The sequence below is a fragment of the Cololabis saira genome, chromosome 9 (genome assembly GCF_033807715.1).
Source record: "Cololabis saira isolate AMF1-May2022 chromosome 9, fColSai1.1, whole genome shotgun sequence".
In the NCBI taxonomy this organism is placed as follows: domain Eukaryota; kingdom Metazoa; phylum Chordata; class Actinopteri; order Beloniformes; family Belonidae; genus Cololabis; species Cololabis saira.
Window position 1 is genome coordinate 43,895,000 of NC_084595.1, and position 15,811 is coordinate 43,910,810.

At 42.2% G+C, this 15,811-nt stretch overlaps 2 protein-coding genes across 2 annotated transcripts; both read left to right on the forward strand.

Annotated features, from left to right (window-relative positions):
- The first annotated feature begins 422 nt into the window (after nt 1-422).
- Nucleotides 423-1,006, forward strand: LOC133451205 (perforin-1-like). The gene has a single exon (XM_061730172.1). It carries the CDS (start codon nt 448-450, stop codon nt 844-846), a length of 399 nt encoding a protein of 132 aa, XP_061586156.1. The 5' UTR covers nt 423-447; the 3' UTR covers nt 847-1,006.
- A 9,745-nt stretch (nt 1,007-10,751) lies between these two features.
- Nucleotides 10,752-12,878, forward strand: LOC133451206 (perforin-1-like). The gene is made up of 2 exons (XM_061730173.1): nt 10,752-10,874; nt 12,341-12,878. The coding sequence occupies exon 2, from the start codon at nt 12,355-12,357 to the stop codon at nt 12,769-12,771; it is 417 nt and encodes a 138-aa protein (XP_061586157.1). The 5' UTR covers nt 10,752-10,874; nt 12,341-12,354; the 3' UTR covers nt 12,772-12,878.
- The last annotated feature ends 2,933 nt before the right edge of the window (nt 12,879-15,811 follow it).

The window sequence follows — 15,811 nt, forward strand, 5'->3', positions numbered from 1 at the left end:
TCACCTGTTTCAAGTAAATTTTCACTTAAAATAAGTTGAAAAAATCTGCCAATGGAACAAGATTTTTTTGCTTGTAATGAGAAGATAAATCTTGTTCCATTGGCAGATTTATTCTACTACTTATTTCAAGTGAAAATCTACTTGAAACAGGTGAAAATTGTCAAAAAACAAGTTATTTTTCTGGTAATGAGTCTTGTTTTAAGTGTAATGAGATTTTTTGACTAAAAATGAGACATTTTAACTAGAAATAAGACAAATATACTTGCTAAGATTTTGAGTTTTTGCAAGCTTTATAAATGAGGTCCCAGACCATTTTCATCATGGTTTTACCTGTAAGAAGTTAGGATTACGAGTGAGAGTAGAAACATTTGAACTCTTGTGAAGCCAGGGTTGCTCTGCAACGTTCCTCATCTTGTGCTGTTTCTCCCCTTCAGCCTACGTTCAGCCATGACGTCCAGCCTTCCTCTGCTCCTGCTGGTTCTGTGCAGTCTGGGTCTGGCCCAGTCCCAGCTCCATATCTTCAACCTGCGGGCCACTGGTCTTCCCTCCGGATTACTGGGCACTACAGACGGCTACGTGAAGGTCTTCTGTGGCTCGGCAAACCTGGGAGAGACGTCTGTCCGCAACAACAACCCCAACCCCTGGTGGAGCGAGGAGTTCACCTACTTCAAGGCCCAGGAGAGGAACATTCTGAGGTTCGAGGTTTTCGACAGTGACTACTTGTTCGACGACCAGCTGGGAGTCTGCCAGCGCCCCATCAAGGCAGGGACCCATGAGCACGACTGCTTCCTGAAGGAAGGTGGAACCTTTCACTACAGCTACACCCTGACCACCGGTGGCCAGTAGATCTGCAGGATCTACTGCCCCACATCCATGATAAGTCCTTCAGTCGTTTATGACTAGATCTGAAAAGCCCCCAAACTCTTAACTTCATGGCTAAATGTTCCCCTGGTTTCCAACACTGCCCCTGTATCTGTGCGTGATGAAATAAACGGGTGCAGCCAGACCTTCCTGTCTCTTGTGTGTCCAGTTCTTGTCTTGGTGCTGAACTAAGACGTCAAATAAACTCCTTGTAGCACCCTATAATGTAATAATTTCCTGAAAATGTAATAACGCCTGAAAATGTAATAAAATTTGCACTTAACTCATTTGAAAATGTAATAAAATCCAATAACATAATAACTTCACCAATAATGTAATAAAATATCCTGACTGATGTTGTAATGACATTTTGACCAATAATGTAATACCTTATTACATTATTGGGAATTTATTACATTTTCAGGTGGGTCTTTTTTTTTTTTTTTTTCCAAAACTGATAATGTAAAACTTGACAAATAATGTAATATATATGTTCATTTTCAGTCCAGAGTTCTACATTTTGTGTTTTAAGAATCTGGATTTGAAACAACTTAATGACTATTGGGTTAAATTGCAGAGTTTGAGTACCCTGTAATAAATTCCCAATAACGTAATAAGGTATTACATTATTGGTAAAAATGTTATTACAATATCAGTCAGGATATTTTATTACATTATTGGGGAAGTTATTTCATTATTGGGTTTTATTACATTTTCGATTGAGTTAAGTGCAAATTTTATTACATTTTCAGGAAATTATTACATTATAGGGTGCTACACTCCTCCTAAGCTGACTGCTCGATGTTAATACAGTGTATTAAGGCTATTTATTAGGTTTATGTTTTTAAACTGAGATTTAAACTTTAACGCAGCGTTATGTCCCACGACCTCCTCACACTCTCACTTAGATGTTTGATTCAGATTCAGAAACGGCCAACTCATCTGCAGCTTACTGCACCCACAAACACCCAAACACGTCAGGTCCACTTCAGTACGCAGAGAGAGGTAAATGAAAGACGGCAGTGTAAATAATCAACAACAAATAACAGACATCTTTTAAAATGACCATCGTTAAAAACACTTTAACTAGCAATTCAATTCAATTCAATTTTATTTATATAGCGTCTATAACAGTTATCTCTAGGATCTTTCCAGAGACCAGAACATAAACCCCGAGCAATTATTACATAAAGAATGGCAGGTAAAAACTCCCCTTTAGGAGGAAGAAACCTGGACCAGGACCTGGTCCAGGTCCAGGTTGACTCTGTCCTTCACAGGATAAGTAAAATGGATCACTGCAAAAACTCAAAATCTTAACAAGAATATTTGTCTTATTTCTAGTTAAAATGTCTCATTTTAGTAAAAAAAATCTCATTACACTTAAAACAAGACTCATCACTGGAAAAAACAACAATTTTCACCTGTTTCAAGTAGATTTTCACTTGAAATAAGTAGAAAAATCTGCCAGTGGAACAAGATTTTTTTGTTTGTAATAAGAAGATAAATCTTGTTCCACTGGCAGATTTTTCTACTTATTTCAAGTGAAAATCTACTTGAAACAGGTGAAAATTGTCAAATAAGTTATTTTTCTGGTGTTATTTTTCTGGTGATGACTCTAAATGTTGAAATAGCAGTAAAACCACATTCATTGATGAAATGACATAAGGGATGGAAAGGAGGGATGGCAGTTTTACAGGGGGGATGATTTGGACCGTTTTTATTCCAGGGGGGGATGCCATCCCCCCTCACCCCTCCTCAACTCCAGTACTGCTGATACCTCTAGTCTACATGTGACCAGTGAAACCACTTCCCTTCAGAAGTGACCTCAGTACTAGCTGGAGTCGACCTGTGCCTCCTTTATTCTCATTCAGCTGTTCTGTAAAGACCTCAGAGGCTTGTTGGAGAACATTAATGAACAAAGAGCAACATGAAAACTGAGGAAAACCCCCGACAGGCAGACGATTGCTGTCCTCACACCAGTCCCACGGAGCTGAAGGTATTTTGTGAAGAACAGGATCCAATTTTAGTCTCCAGATGTGCACAGCTGCTGAGACATAACCCAAAAGAATTTCAACAAAAGATGGGTCTACAGAGTATTGAAGACTAACCCTAACCCACTTCACAATTATGAGCTACTTTGTGTTGATCTGTCACGTAAAATGTGAGGAAGGTCAGAGGGTATTAGGAGTTTTTCAAGGCGCTGTACGTCGTGTACAAGTGTCGGTGCGTGTGAGAAAGAAGACATGTGTCTTGGTGGTGTGCAGTTCCCTCTGAGCGTGGGTGCGTGTGAGCTGACAGAGCCAACGCCATCTGCACACCAGGGAAGCCAGCGGAGCCATTGGCTGGTCTTCCTGCTGCTGCACACACCCCACACAACAACATTTACACTGCTGCAGAAGAGAAAACCTTCCCCAGTCACACGTGCTGCTGGACAACAGACGCTCAGACAGAAGTGCAGACTGGTGGTAGAGAGAGGACTCATCAGACCCATGACCCAACATGGCCACCATCACCACCCGTCCCTTGAAATACGGAATTGTTACGTAATTGGGAATTAAAAGTTGCTTTCCGTATTGAACCAATACGGACATATATTATGCTCTTATTTATTGATGTCATAATATACAGGTGAAGGTCTGAAAATTTGAATATATTGCAAAACTTCATTTGTAGTAAATTCAACTAAAGCTGAAACAAATATATTATTTCCCACTACATTCAAAGTGAGATATTTCAAGCCTTTATTTGTTATAATTTGGATGATTATGTCTCACAGTTTATGAAAACTCAAAATAAAAAATCTCAAAAAATTTGAATATTTTAATCAATAAACAATTCAATCATCGAAATTATAACAAATAAAGGCTTAACATATCTGCTTTGCATGTAATAAGACTAGGTAATATATTAGTTTCACCTTTCAAGTTGAATTATTGAAATAAATTAACTTTTACACCATATTCTAATTTTCCGACCTTCACCTGTAGCTATATTTATATTTACTTGCATACAGTACATCTTGGCTGATGTGGACATACGTAGCATTTCAGTTGCTATACGGTTGGCTGTCTGTACAGTCATGCAAGTTCAATGCTATTAAAGCACTTTAAACTTTAAATCAAAGCATTTAGTTTTTTCATATAAAATAAATACATTTCTATGCAGTTTAGAAGTTTTGGGGATGTCCCTTTTTTTTGGCACCTGCGCTGCTGAAATCGGGGCGTCCCTTATTTCTATTTCTGAAAGGTGGCAACCCTAGCTGCATGTCTAATCATCGCTGAGACACAACAAACACTGACTGTAAAGCAGTGAATGCACTGCTCGTCTGGGGACCTGAGAAAGCAACCAGGTGTGATGGGAACACAGACAAAGTTGCTTTCGTCAAATGTCCCGGATTTTAAATATCGTCGTCAACAAACCTTTATCACCTGAGGAAAACGAGACGAGACACAACCAAAACACTGGTCATGTGACAATGAGGATAATTAAATATATAATGCAATATCGTAGAGGAATAAAAAGGAGACTAAAATGTAGATTACAAAAAAAAAACTCTGCTAAAATGTGTCTTCATTTTCATTGACCAAAACCAGAGGAAATGTTCTAGCAAAGATCCTTAATGTCCATGTTTTCAGTAGTTTCCTCTGGTTTAATGTCCATGTTTTCAGTAGTTTCTCTGGTTTAATGTCCATGTTTTCAGTAGTTTCTCTGGTTTAATGTCCATGTTTTCAGTAGTTTCTCTGGTTTAATGTCCATGTTTTCAGTAGTTTCTCTGGTTTAGTTCTGGGTGACGTTAGTCCTCAATCCCAGTCGCTGCAGCAGGAATCAGATCCAGAAGATGCAGCTGCAGAGTTAGAGGCTGATGCCGTTAACGCAGAGCTCTAGTTAACGTCAGTTAAAAACAAAGTTACAGAGAGAAACGCAGGGATCTGATCTGGGACTGGAGAAGAAGAAGATCCATCTCTGGATCCACTTTCCTACATAGACTTGGAAAAGAAAACCCAATGTGTTGTGGAAAAAGAGAAGATGGAGAGAAATGTGGAAAAATAAATATGTTGTAAACTCAAATTAGAGTCTTCTGTATCTGGAATGAATGTATTCTTGAGTCTATAAGGTAACAATAACATAATAATAAGATAACTTGTTTGAATTGTAAAATGAGTTTGGCTAAATACAATCTTTGACTAAAACGAGACTAAAATGGACAATTCTCACTAAAATAAGACTAAAATGCTCAGACTTTTAGTCGACTGAAACACGACTAAAAGGAGAATGAACGTGACTAAAACTAATAAAAACTAAAGTGATAGCTTGACTCAAAGAGTAGACTAAAACTAAAATTGAAACAGGCTGCTATCGTGGAAATCTGAAAATAAAGACTGACAAAATAACCCAATGGTCTTTATGTCATTTAATGAAAACCTTGTAAGGGATCAGCATCCAATCACAACAAAGTATAACTGCACACCGATGGTTTGCTCCGAGGTGTAGGTGTGTTTTAATGACAAACATTGTGTAAGTAAATGTATAATAATCTATAGGTGTGGTATGATGCCAAATGTCATCAAGTCTGTAAACAGTCAAGAAAGAAATAACAATGGACAGGTGATCAGTGGTTCCTTCCTGGATTCAGATAAAGTTAAACAACAAACAAAGAGCATAAGATAAGATGATTGCATTTCCAAGACTCAGACAGTGAGTTCATTCAAAGTACAAGTCTGGAATCAAAGAACATCATATAAAGTATTACCATGTGTCCGAAATGTAGAATTGTTATTTTTCCATTACGCTGCCAAAAACAGCCCCGACACAGATAAGGAGTAAACACTTCCAGGACTGTTGCATAAGCCTGAGAGTACAGCCGGCTGTGCTGCAGGAAATATGCAGGGCTTACACTTGCTGGACAGAGGCCGTGTTTTTTATAAGTTTATTTATTCAGTTTAAGATTACAGGGACAATGCACATTAATAAACATTTCTGTAAATGTGCCAGTTTAGCCATCCTGGCTAATTTTCAACCGCAGTCCCTGCAGGTGTGATGGCAACTACAAGAATTACAACAATACTTACAAACAAAACAAGGACAACAACACTGTACACTTCACAAGGGCACATAAGAACACAGAAGAGCACATAAAACACTTAAGAATAAAGACGATACATACGTAAAACATTAAACAAATAAAACACGCTTCATGTTATTTGAGCAGGTTACAGAGTATGGTCACAAACTTGATTGTCTTTTAACCATGATTTTAACTCAGTTTTAAATGAATGATATGTGTCATTGTTTCTGATATACAGGACTGTCTCAGAAAATTAGAATATTGTGATTTTCTGTAATGCAATTACAAAAACAAAAATGTCTTACATTCTGGATTCATTACAAATCAACTAAAATATTGCAAGCCTTTTATTATTTTAATATTGCTGATCATGGCTTACAGCTTAAGAAAACTCAAATATCCTATCTCAAAAAATTAGAATATTCTGGAAATCTTAATCTTAAACTGTAAGCCTAAGAATGTATGACATTTTTGTTTTTATAATTGCATCACAGAAAATAAAGAACTTTATCACAATATTCTAATTTTCTGAGACAGTCCTGTATGTTGGCAGACTGTTCCATGTATGAGATGCTCTTACTGAAAAAGCTGACTGTCCAAGAGCAGTCCTCCTCCTAGGTATTATGCAGTCCCCTCTTGCTGCAGACCTAGTACGACCTATCCGTTGACCGCTTTGTGAAAAACATGCATACAGTTTTCTTTGTGTTTAAATGAAGACAGGAGTTATTAAGCCAATGTGTGACACGAGCCATTGCTGCTGTGAGCTCATGTGCAGCTTGCTGTTTGGTTGTGCATGCGCGTAGATGACGGTGTCATCTGCGTACATTTGGATCTCAGCCTCACTGCATACAGTGGGGAGATCATTTATATAAAGGCTAAACAACAGGGGTCCCAGAATTGATCCCTGAGGTACACCAACATCACAACCAAGGGCCGATGACAGCTCACCATTTATCCTGACCCTCTGTGCTCTGCCTTTAAGATAGGATTGCATCCATTCAATGGCATTAGGGGAGAAGTTGAACATTGAAAGCTTTGATACCAGAACACTATGGTCCACAGTGTCAAAGGCTTTCTTTAGATCTAAAAATATAGCCCCAACAACTCCCCCCTTGTCTAGTTTAGATTTAATATTCTCCAGAAAAAAAGCAGTTGGCTGTTTCAGTTGAGTGGTTGGATCTAAAACCAAATTGCATAGGATGAAGTTTGAAGGGCTGTTGTTAAGGTGGCTGGTAAGTTGTTCTGCGATATATCTTTCAATTATCTTTGTCATAACTGGTACTATGCTAATTGTCTATAATTACATACCTCTGTGGGACCACCTGTTTTATAAATATGTGTAATTATGGCTGTTTTCCAGGCTCTTGGAAAGAGCATTGATGGATTTATTGATAATATGTGTTAATGGACCAGACAAACACTCATTGAACGTTTTTTTTTTTTTTTTTTTTTTTTTTTACCTTGTCTGCACACATATTATTGATTGATACCATGACGGTAGAAACCAAAAGTGTATATATGTGCATTATTACTATATTTAATATATATACATATATATACGCACACATATGCGTACACATACATAAATATACACATACAAACCCAGTGTTTTTTTTTTTTTTTTTTTTTTGTGGGGGGGGGGGTGGGGGGGGGGTGACGACATCCACTGCCAATCCAGGAAGCAGGAACACACGGAGACACACGTCAAGCACTGGAAATCTGCAACAAAAAACCACAAACAAAGCACGAAACCGGCACGGAGCCAACCAAAACAATAACAGCTATCGACCTAAATCTTGAGATCTGATCGCAGTCTGAGCTAAGCTATCGCTACCGCTACCTAAACCCAAAAACTAGAGAGCCAGCATGCAGGTGAACAAGCCAGTGTGTATGTCTATGTGTGTGTATGTATGTATGTACTGGTATAAACTGTGTGTGTGTGTGTGTGTATGTATATGATCATGCGTGTGTGTGTGTGTGTGTGTGTATGCATGTGACTAAGTGACTATATGTGTGTGTGTGTGTGTGTGTGTGTGTGTGTGTGTGTGTGTGTGTGTGTGTGTGTGTGTGTGTGTGTGTGTGTGTGTGTGTGTGTGTGTGTAATAAACCAAACAAAGCTCCACCTGAAGTGTATCTATAGTGGGGGAGGGGGGGGAGCAACCCCGCCACCCGCGAGACCAGAGGCCGACACGGAAGAGCCCGGAACCCAGGCCACCAGCAACCCCACAGAGGGGAGAAGCAGGAGGGAGGCAACCCACCGCCTGCGAGGCCCCCCCCCCCCCCCGGCGGCGGCCGAGGGGGCCCGCGGGCGGGGCCCCCATGGCGCGGGAAGAAGCAGCCAGGGATCCCGCGGCGGCGGACCGCGACCCAGGCAATCCCCGGCCACCCGGTCCGGGCCGGACACGCGGCCAGGAGGCCCTCATCCTTCAGGCCAACGACCCCCACCCGGCAGGGGGCCAGCCTGCCCGGAGAGACAGAGCCGCCCCGGCCGCCGACGCGGGCAGGCGCACCCGTCCCCCACGAAAGTGGCCCTCCAAGACCAGAGGGGCGCCCCGCCGCAGAGGCAGCGGGGGGGACCGGAGACGGGCCCGGAGAGAGGGAACCCCCCAACAAGGCGACACCCGTGCAGGCCCGACAACGGAGGGCCCCAGACCCAGGCATCCCATTCATTCATCCATTCACCTATCCGATACCTATACTAATAATAATATAATATACTATACATAATAATAATAATAATAATAATAATAATAATAATAATAATAATAATAATAATAATAATAATAATAATAATAATAATAATAATAATACTACTAATAATAATAATAATCATAATAATAATAACCATCTTTGTATAATATAATATTCATAAATTATTAAGTTTTGATGTCCTGCCAATGGAGGCTCAAATCCTCCATGGCAGGACCCTTCCATACCGCATTCTCACCGACACAGACATACAATCACGCAGCGTTTCCCCCTCCCCGGGGGGGTCCAGCACCGCCAGAAGGCACCCCAGGCTGCACGGCGGGCCCCGCCAGGCCCGGGTAACCCGACCCACCTGTCCCAGGCCGGTGAGGGAATGTGAGTGATGTGGGACCCCCTCCCGCCCCTGGTGTTGAGTGCGTGTGATTAATGCCATAAAAACAGGGAGGGGGGAGGGCCAAGTATCGATTGACACCGACCCCCCCCCCTCCCGAACTACGTGTCCTTGTCAAATGTATTTATTAAGTGTTGAATGTGCAGTGTCTATTTTGCTGTTAAAACCGTGAGGCGGGGAGTGCTGGGCCACGCGGGACGGTGCCCCCCACGACCCGGACCCCCCGCCCTTGCCCATGAGGCAACCCCCCCATAGGCCCCCAGGGCCCCCACCGGCTAGGGACAGGGCCCCGCGGCCCCCCCCACGGCCCCCCAGGGGCCACCAGAGGCCCGCGCCCCAAACCCCCCAAGCCGACCCCCAACCCCAAGGGCTACGAGATCACCACCCCCCCGCCCCCACTAGGTAACGAAGCCAGTAATCGGGGACCACAGAGAGTGCAATTCAGCCGAATGTTGTTCAGTGGAGCGTTCATTGAACGTTTTCAAGAACATTGTGTCCAGGCCAAGTGTGCATGCTTATTCTTTGTAAAACCCTTTTAATGACTTTATTTTAGCTAATTTACGAAATCTATGAAACAGTAGACCCTGTGTTGTGAAAAGGCCCAACTCTAGGGCCGGTCGGTGGCACAGTGGCTTAAGCAGCGGCTCATATACTGAGGCTACAGTCCTGCAGCGGTCGCAGGTTCCAATCCCGGCCTGTGCACCTTTGCTGCATGTCATCCCCCTTCTCTCTCTCTACCCCCTTCCTGTCTGCAACTTGAGCCACAAAAAATCTTTGTGGAAGAAAAGCAAACTAGTGGGTGGTCTTGGACATTACTTTGGTACCAAGATTTGATCAGAATGAGGACCTATGAGTGACATCACAGGGGGTTTGTCCGGTTCAGTCCAACTGGAAAATGTTCAGAGAGAAGGTCCAGGCACGTTGGAGTGCAGCGCTCAGAGGGGAGATGACGGGTGCAGACCGGCCACGGGCTGCTAATCTCCCACGCTCTCTGAGCAGGCAGACTTCCCAGGATAAGACATCAGCAGTGATCTCCGGGGGAAGCAAAGCTTCTGCTCATTCAATTCAATTTTATTTATATAGCGTCTATAACAGTTGTCTCTAGGATCTTTCCAGAGACCCAGAACATAAACCCCCGAGTAATTATTACATAAACAATGGCAGGTAAAAACTCCCCTAGTGGGAGAAAAACCTTAAACCAAACAGTGGCAAGAAAAACTCCCCTTTAGGAGGGAGGAAACCTGGACCAGGACCTGGATCATAAGGGGGTAGAAACCTGGACCAGGACCTGGATCATAAGGGGGGACCCTCTTGCTGAAGACCAGCTGGGTAGAGCGGGAAAAGAGAGAACAGACAGAGAGAATGAAGAACAGAGAAAGGAGAGGGTGCAGGCCAGGACGTCAGCAAGCACACCTCATCAGACTGGACAGAGTTTGAAACCGTTTTCAAGTTAAATCTTCTGCGTGAGAAACATTATTCACATGTGGAAAACCCTCAAGACAAGTGTCAGTGTTCTCAGGGGGGGGCATGCAGCAGGTTTACCGCAACGTCCCACTGTTAATGGTCCGAAACATCCCGTCCAACAGGCCTGACGTTGACGGGTGTGTGTGTGTGAAACGTCACGTCTGTCCGTAGCAGTGAGAGGGCAGCTTGTGTTGTCAGGGGGGGGTTGGAGGACGTCCAGGAGCTCATAAAGTCTGCTGACGTGGGTTACAGGACAGCTGATGTTCCAGTAGGGCGACTTGGGTCCGCAGCAGGTGTGCTTTGACATTGTTTCGTGGGTAAATCGCTGGGATCTATTCCTCAGACCTGACCCGCTGTCTGTCCTCTCGGGCTCCTGTTTACACAGTGAGTACATTTGACATCATTCTGTGATAACGCTGAGCTCCTCTTCACACGGTACACAGAGGGCTGGTTAGGTGTGGAGATGTGTATTTACAGTGGGGCAAAAAAGTATTTAGTCAGACACCAGTTGTGCAAGTTGTCCCACTTAAAAAGATGAGACATAGTAATTGTCTGTAATTTTCATCATAGGACTATCTCAACTATTGAAAAAAAAAATCCAGAAAATCACATTGTCTGATTTTTAAAGAATGTATTTGCAAATTATAGTGGAAAATAAGTATTTGGTCAATAACAAAAGTTAATCTCAATACTTTGTTATATACCCTTTGTTGGCAATGACAGAGGTCAGAGGTTTTCTGTAAGTCTCCACAAGGTTTTCTATACTGTTGCTGGTATTTTGGTCCGTTCCTCCATGATCTCCTCTAGAGCAGTGATTGGTTCGTTCCGCCATGCAGATCTCCTCTAGAGCAGTGATTGGTCCGTTCCTCCATGATCTCCTCTAGAGCAGTGATGTTTTGGGGCTGTCGCTGGGAAACACAGACTTTAACTCCCTCCAAAGATTTTCTATGGGGTTGAGATCTGGAGACTGGCTAGGCCACTCCAGGACCTTGAAATGTTTCTGATCATTCGTCCTGGTCCCTTTGCAGAAAAACATCCCCAAAGCATGATGTTTCCACCCCCGTGCTTCACAGTAGGTTTGGTGTTCTTTGGATGCAACTCAGCTTTCTTTCTCCTGCAAACTGTGCCGATTCCTGTTTCCAGGTCTTATTTCACACAACTGACTTTTACGTTTCTATAAACTATATATATATAACTATATATATATATATATATATATATATAACTATATATATATATATAACTATATATATATATATATATATAACTATATAAATATATATATTTATATTTATATATTTATATATATATATATTTATATATATATATATACATATATATATATATATATTTATATTTATATATTTATATATATATATATTTATATATATATATATATACATATATATATAACTATATAAACTATATATAAACTAAAATATATATATATATAAACTTATATAAACTTCACAACTTACGTTTCTATACGGTCAAAACGTACAAAGACCGGGTCAAATACAATATTACAAAGTAACCTGTGCTGATTCATGCAGTGAATTAAACCAATTCTACGTCACAATGCCTGCATTCAGGGCTTATCCATACCTTTGCACAGTTTTCAGTTTCCAAGTATTTAATTTAAGAGTACGCTTAAATAACAAATAAAATGAAATAAAATGATAAGAAAAGAGGTATTAGCAGCAAGTTACCCTCTTGAACCCCGTGGAAGCAGCAACCTGGTCCACCAGGTCGGCAGCAGGCACCCCTAATCAAACAGTACAGCCAGTAAAACGCTGAGGTGGATTGTGACCAGGCTGAGTGTGTAAATGACTGTGCTTCCTCCCCCACAGCCTGCACTGGAACCATGACCTCCAGGCTCCCCGTCCTCCTCGTGGTCCTGAGCATCACGGCGGCAGCAGCCCAGCTGAACGTGTTTGACCTGCGGGCCAGCGACCTGCCGTCCAACATCCTGGGGACCACAGACGGCTACGTGAAGGTGTTCAGTCGCTCCACTCTCCTGGGGGAGACGTCCGTCCGCAACAACAACGAAGACCCCTGGTGGGAGGAAGAGTTCACTGACTACAAGGCCCAGGAGGAAGAGGAGCTGAGGCTGGAGGTCTGGGACAGCGACTACCTCTTTGACGACTTGGTGGGAGTCTGTCAGAGGAAGATGAAGCCGGGAACCCACAAGCACGACTGCTTCTTGGACGGAGGTGGAACCCTCCACTACTCCTACACCCTCGGCAACAGCAGCCGGGCGGCTGCCGGAACCTGCCTTTAGTACTGCACATCACTTCTAGATGTTTTTGAAGACTGGTCCTCACATCACTTATGGCGCTTTTCCACTAGTACGGGCAGTACTGGAGTTGAGGGGGGATGAGGGGGGATGGCATCATCATCACCACCATCATCACCACCATCATCAATCATTCATCAATTAATGTGGTTTTACTGCTATTTCAACATTTAGAGTCATCACCAGAAAAATAACTTATATTTTTCTTATTTCTTGTTAAAATGTCAAATTTTTAGTCAAAAACAAGAGTCATTACCAGAAAAATAACTTGTTATTTGACAATTTTCACCTGTTTCAAGTAAATTTTCACTTGAAATAAGTAGGAAAATCTGCCAGTGGGACAAGATTTATCTTCTCATTACAAGCAAAAAAATCTTGTTCCACTGGCAGATTTTTCTACTTATTTCAAGTGAAAATATAATTGAAAATTGTTGTTTTTTTTCCAGTGATGATTCTTGTTTTAAGTGTAATGAGATTTTTTTTTACTAAAATGAGACTATAGAAATAAGACAAACATTCTTGTTAAGATTTTGAGTTTTTGCAGTGATCCATTTTACTTATCCTGTGAAGGACAAAATCATATTGATAAGTTCAGAAAAGTGTTTTTTATTGTTGTGTTTTGATGTATTTGATGTAAGCCCAGTGGATATTTAAAGCTTACAGAAGGCTGCATTTAACTGCTGCTATGTCATTCCTGCAGTATTTCTGCAGGTGTTTTGGTCACTGCTATTATTTGTAATATATTATATTATTTGTAATCAGCACAAATTATCTGTCCCCATTTGATAAAATCCACCATCCCCCCTGATTTTTTTTTTTACAACTCGAGTACTGAGTTAGTACCTACCCAGCTAGGCTCGCCTCCACTCAGCTTGGTGCTTTCCCACCAGGGGTCACTATGGTTTCCAGCACTCTCCTGTGCTTTTCAATGGTGTTTCGCCTCGCCGCTTGAAGCCTTCTCTCCCTCCGTTGTTTTAATTTCATATTGAATACAAGCCACAGAGCAAACAGCAGATATATCCACTCATCTATGTTCTCCGTCTTTGGCGTCTTACTTCTTCGTTTGTGTCGCACAATCAAATACGTCACAGCAGCTTCACTCCAACCTCCTACTTCAGATCCGGGTATTGAAAAGAAACGAGGGCAGGGCGAGTCAAGTCGAGACGAGGTGAGTCGGGCTGAGTAGGTACTAGTGGAAAATACCCAACTGCATTCTTCAGGAGACCCTGCAATACTTTTGTTCCATCTTGTACCTTACAAGTCAAAATAAACCTGATTTGCAAGTGAATTATGTGCAAATTCTTGAGGAGTGAGCATCATTTCAGTCCGTTAAGCCGGTTTCCATCCAGGTTGTTCCCCTCAGGACACGGGGACCTGCGGACACTACAATGTTCCTGGGTAAACATCCAGCCGTTGGATCTGGAGCTCCTCCCATCAACTGCAAACGGTCCTGTTTTGCAGATATGTTAAAATTCTTACAGAGAATAGGCGGGAATTGAAAACTGCTGCAAGGAAATGTGAACGAACTGAATAAAAGCCTGAACAAGCCAGACGCTGTTTGGGTTAATGTTTTTCTCTCACTGCGGGAGTTTCTACCATTGTTTATGTAATAATTGCTGGGGGGTCATGACCAGGGGCCTCCTGTACAAAGAGTGCAGTCGGTGCACAAAAGAAACCTGCGTACTCCACTTTTGCTCACGGTCGGATGTTCAAGAAGTGCAGACCAAGTTCAGACCAACATGATGCTTCAGCTGGAAGAGGTGACAGGTCCGACATCTCTCAGTCGCCATGACGACCGTATGGGATGAGTACTGGAGATTAAAGACAAATCCTAAAACATTACATAACTGTGTCTGGACAGAAAAACATTAAAGAACCGGTGCTTTAAAGTTATTTTTAAAATAAAACTAAGATGTCACGTAAAGGTTGGTTTGTACGAACTGATGTGAATCAGCAATGAATGAATAAAGTTGTTATTGAATGTTTATGCGACTTTCAGAGTCTGATATGGAGTCAGCTGCAGGTGCTGCAGATGCAGAAAGTGTTTCTCCGTTGATGGACCGAGATCTGGACTGGCCTCTCCTCCTGCGGATGCAACACTCCGAGTTACAGCAACTTTGCTCTTTATTTCTCACGTTGGAACAACTTGTCTTTATTTCTGCAGCAGAGGAATCAGATCGTGATGCTTCATGTTTTAAATATAAGTTTATATTGTTCATATTGTTATACTTATGAGAGGTGATTGCAAACATCCACAATGTGTAAGACTCAATACACATGTACGTTGTCTTGATCCGTGTATAATACGCGTGACAATAAATCAGAAAGACGAGCCGTTTTTCTTTCCACCAACTGAATTTCTGGTGTTGGTTCTTTTTTTTTTTTTTTTCTACCTTGTCTGCACACATATTAATGATTGATACCATGAAGGTAGAAACCAAAGGTGTATATATGTGCATTATTACTATATTTAATATATATACATATATATACGCATACATATGCATACACATACATAAATATACACATACAAACCCAGTGATTTTTTATTTTTTATTTTTTTGGGGGGGGGGGGGGGGGGGTGGGGGGTGACGACATCCACTGCCAATCCAGGAAGCAGGAACACACGGAAACACACGTCAAGCACTGGAAATCTGCAACAAAAAACCCCAAACAAAACACGAAACCGGCAGGGAGCCGACCAAAACATGAACAGCAATCGACCCAAATCTTGAGATCTGATCGCAGTCTGAGCTAAGCTACCGCTACCGCTACCTAACCCTAAAAACTACAGAGCCAGCATGCAGGTGAACAAGCCAGTGTGTATGTCTATGTGTGTGTATGTATGTATGTACTGGTATAAACTGCACCCGTCCCTGTTCCAGTGGTGGTCCCGGACGCACCTCCCCATGTTCCAGTGGTGGTCCCGGACGCACCTCCCCATGTTCCTGTGATGGTCCCGGACTCACCTCCCCATGTTCCAGTGGTGGTCCCGGACGCACCTTCCCATGTTCCAGTGGTGGTC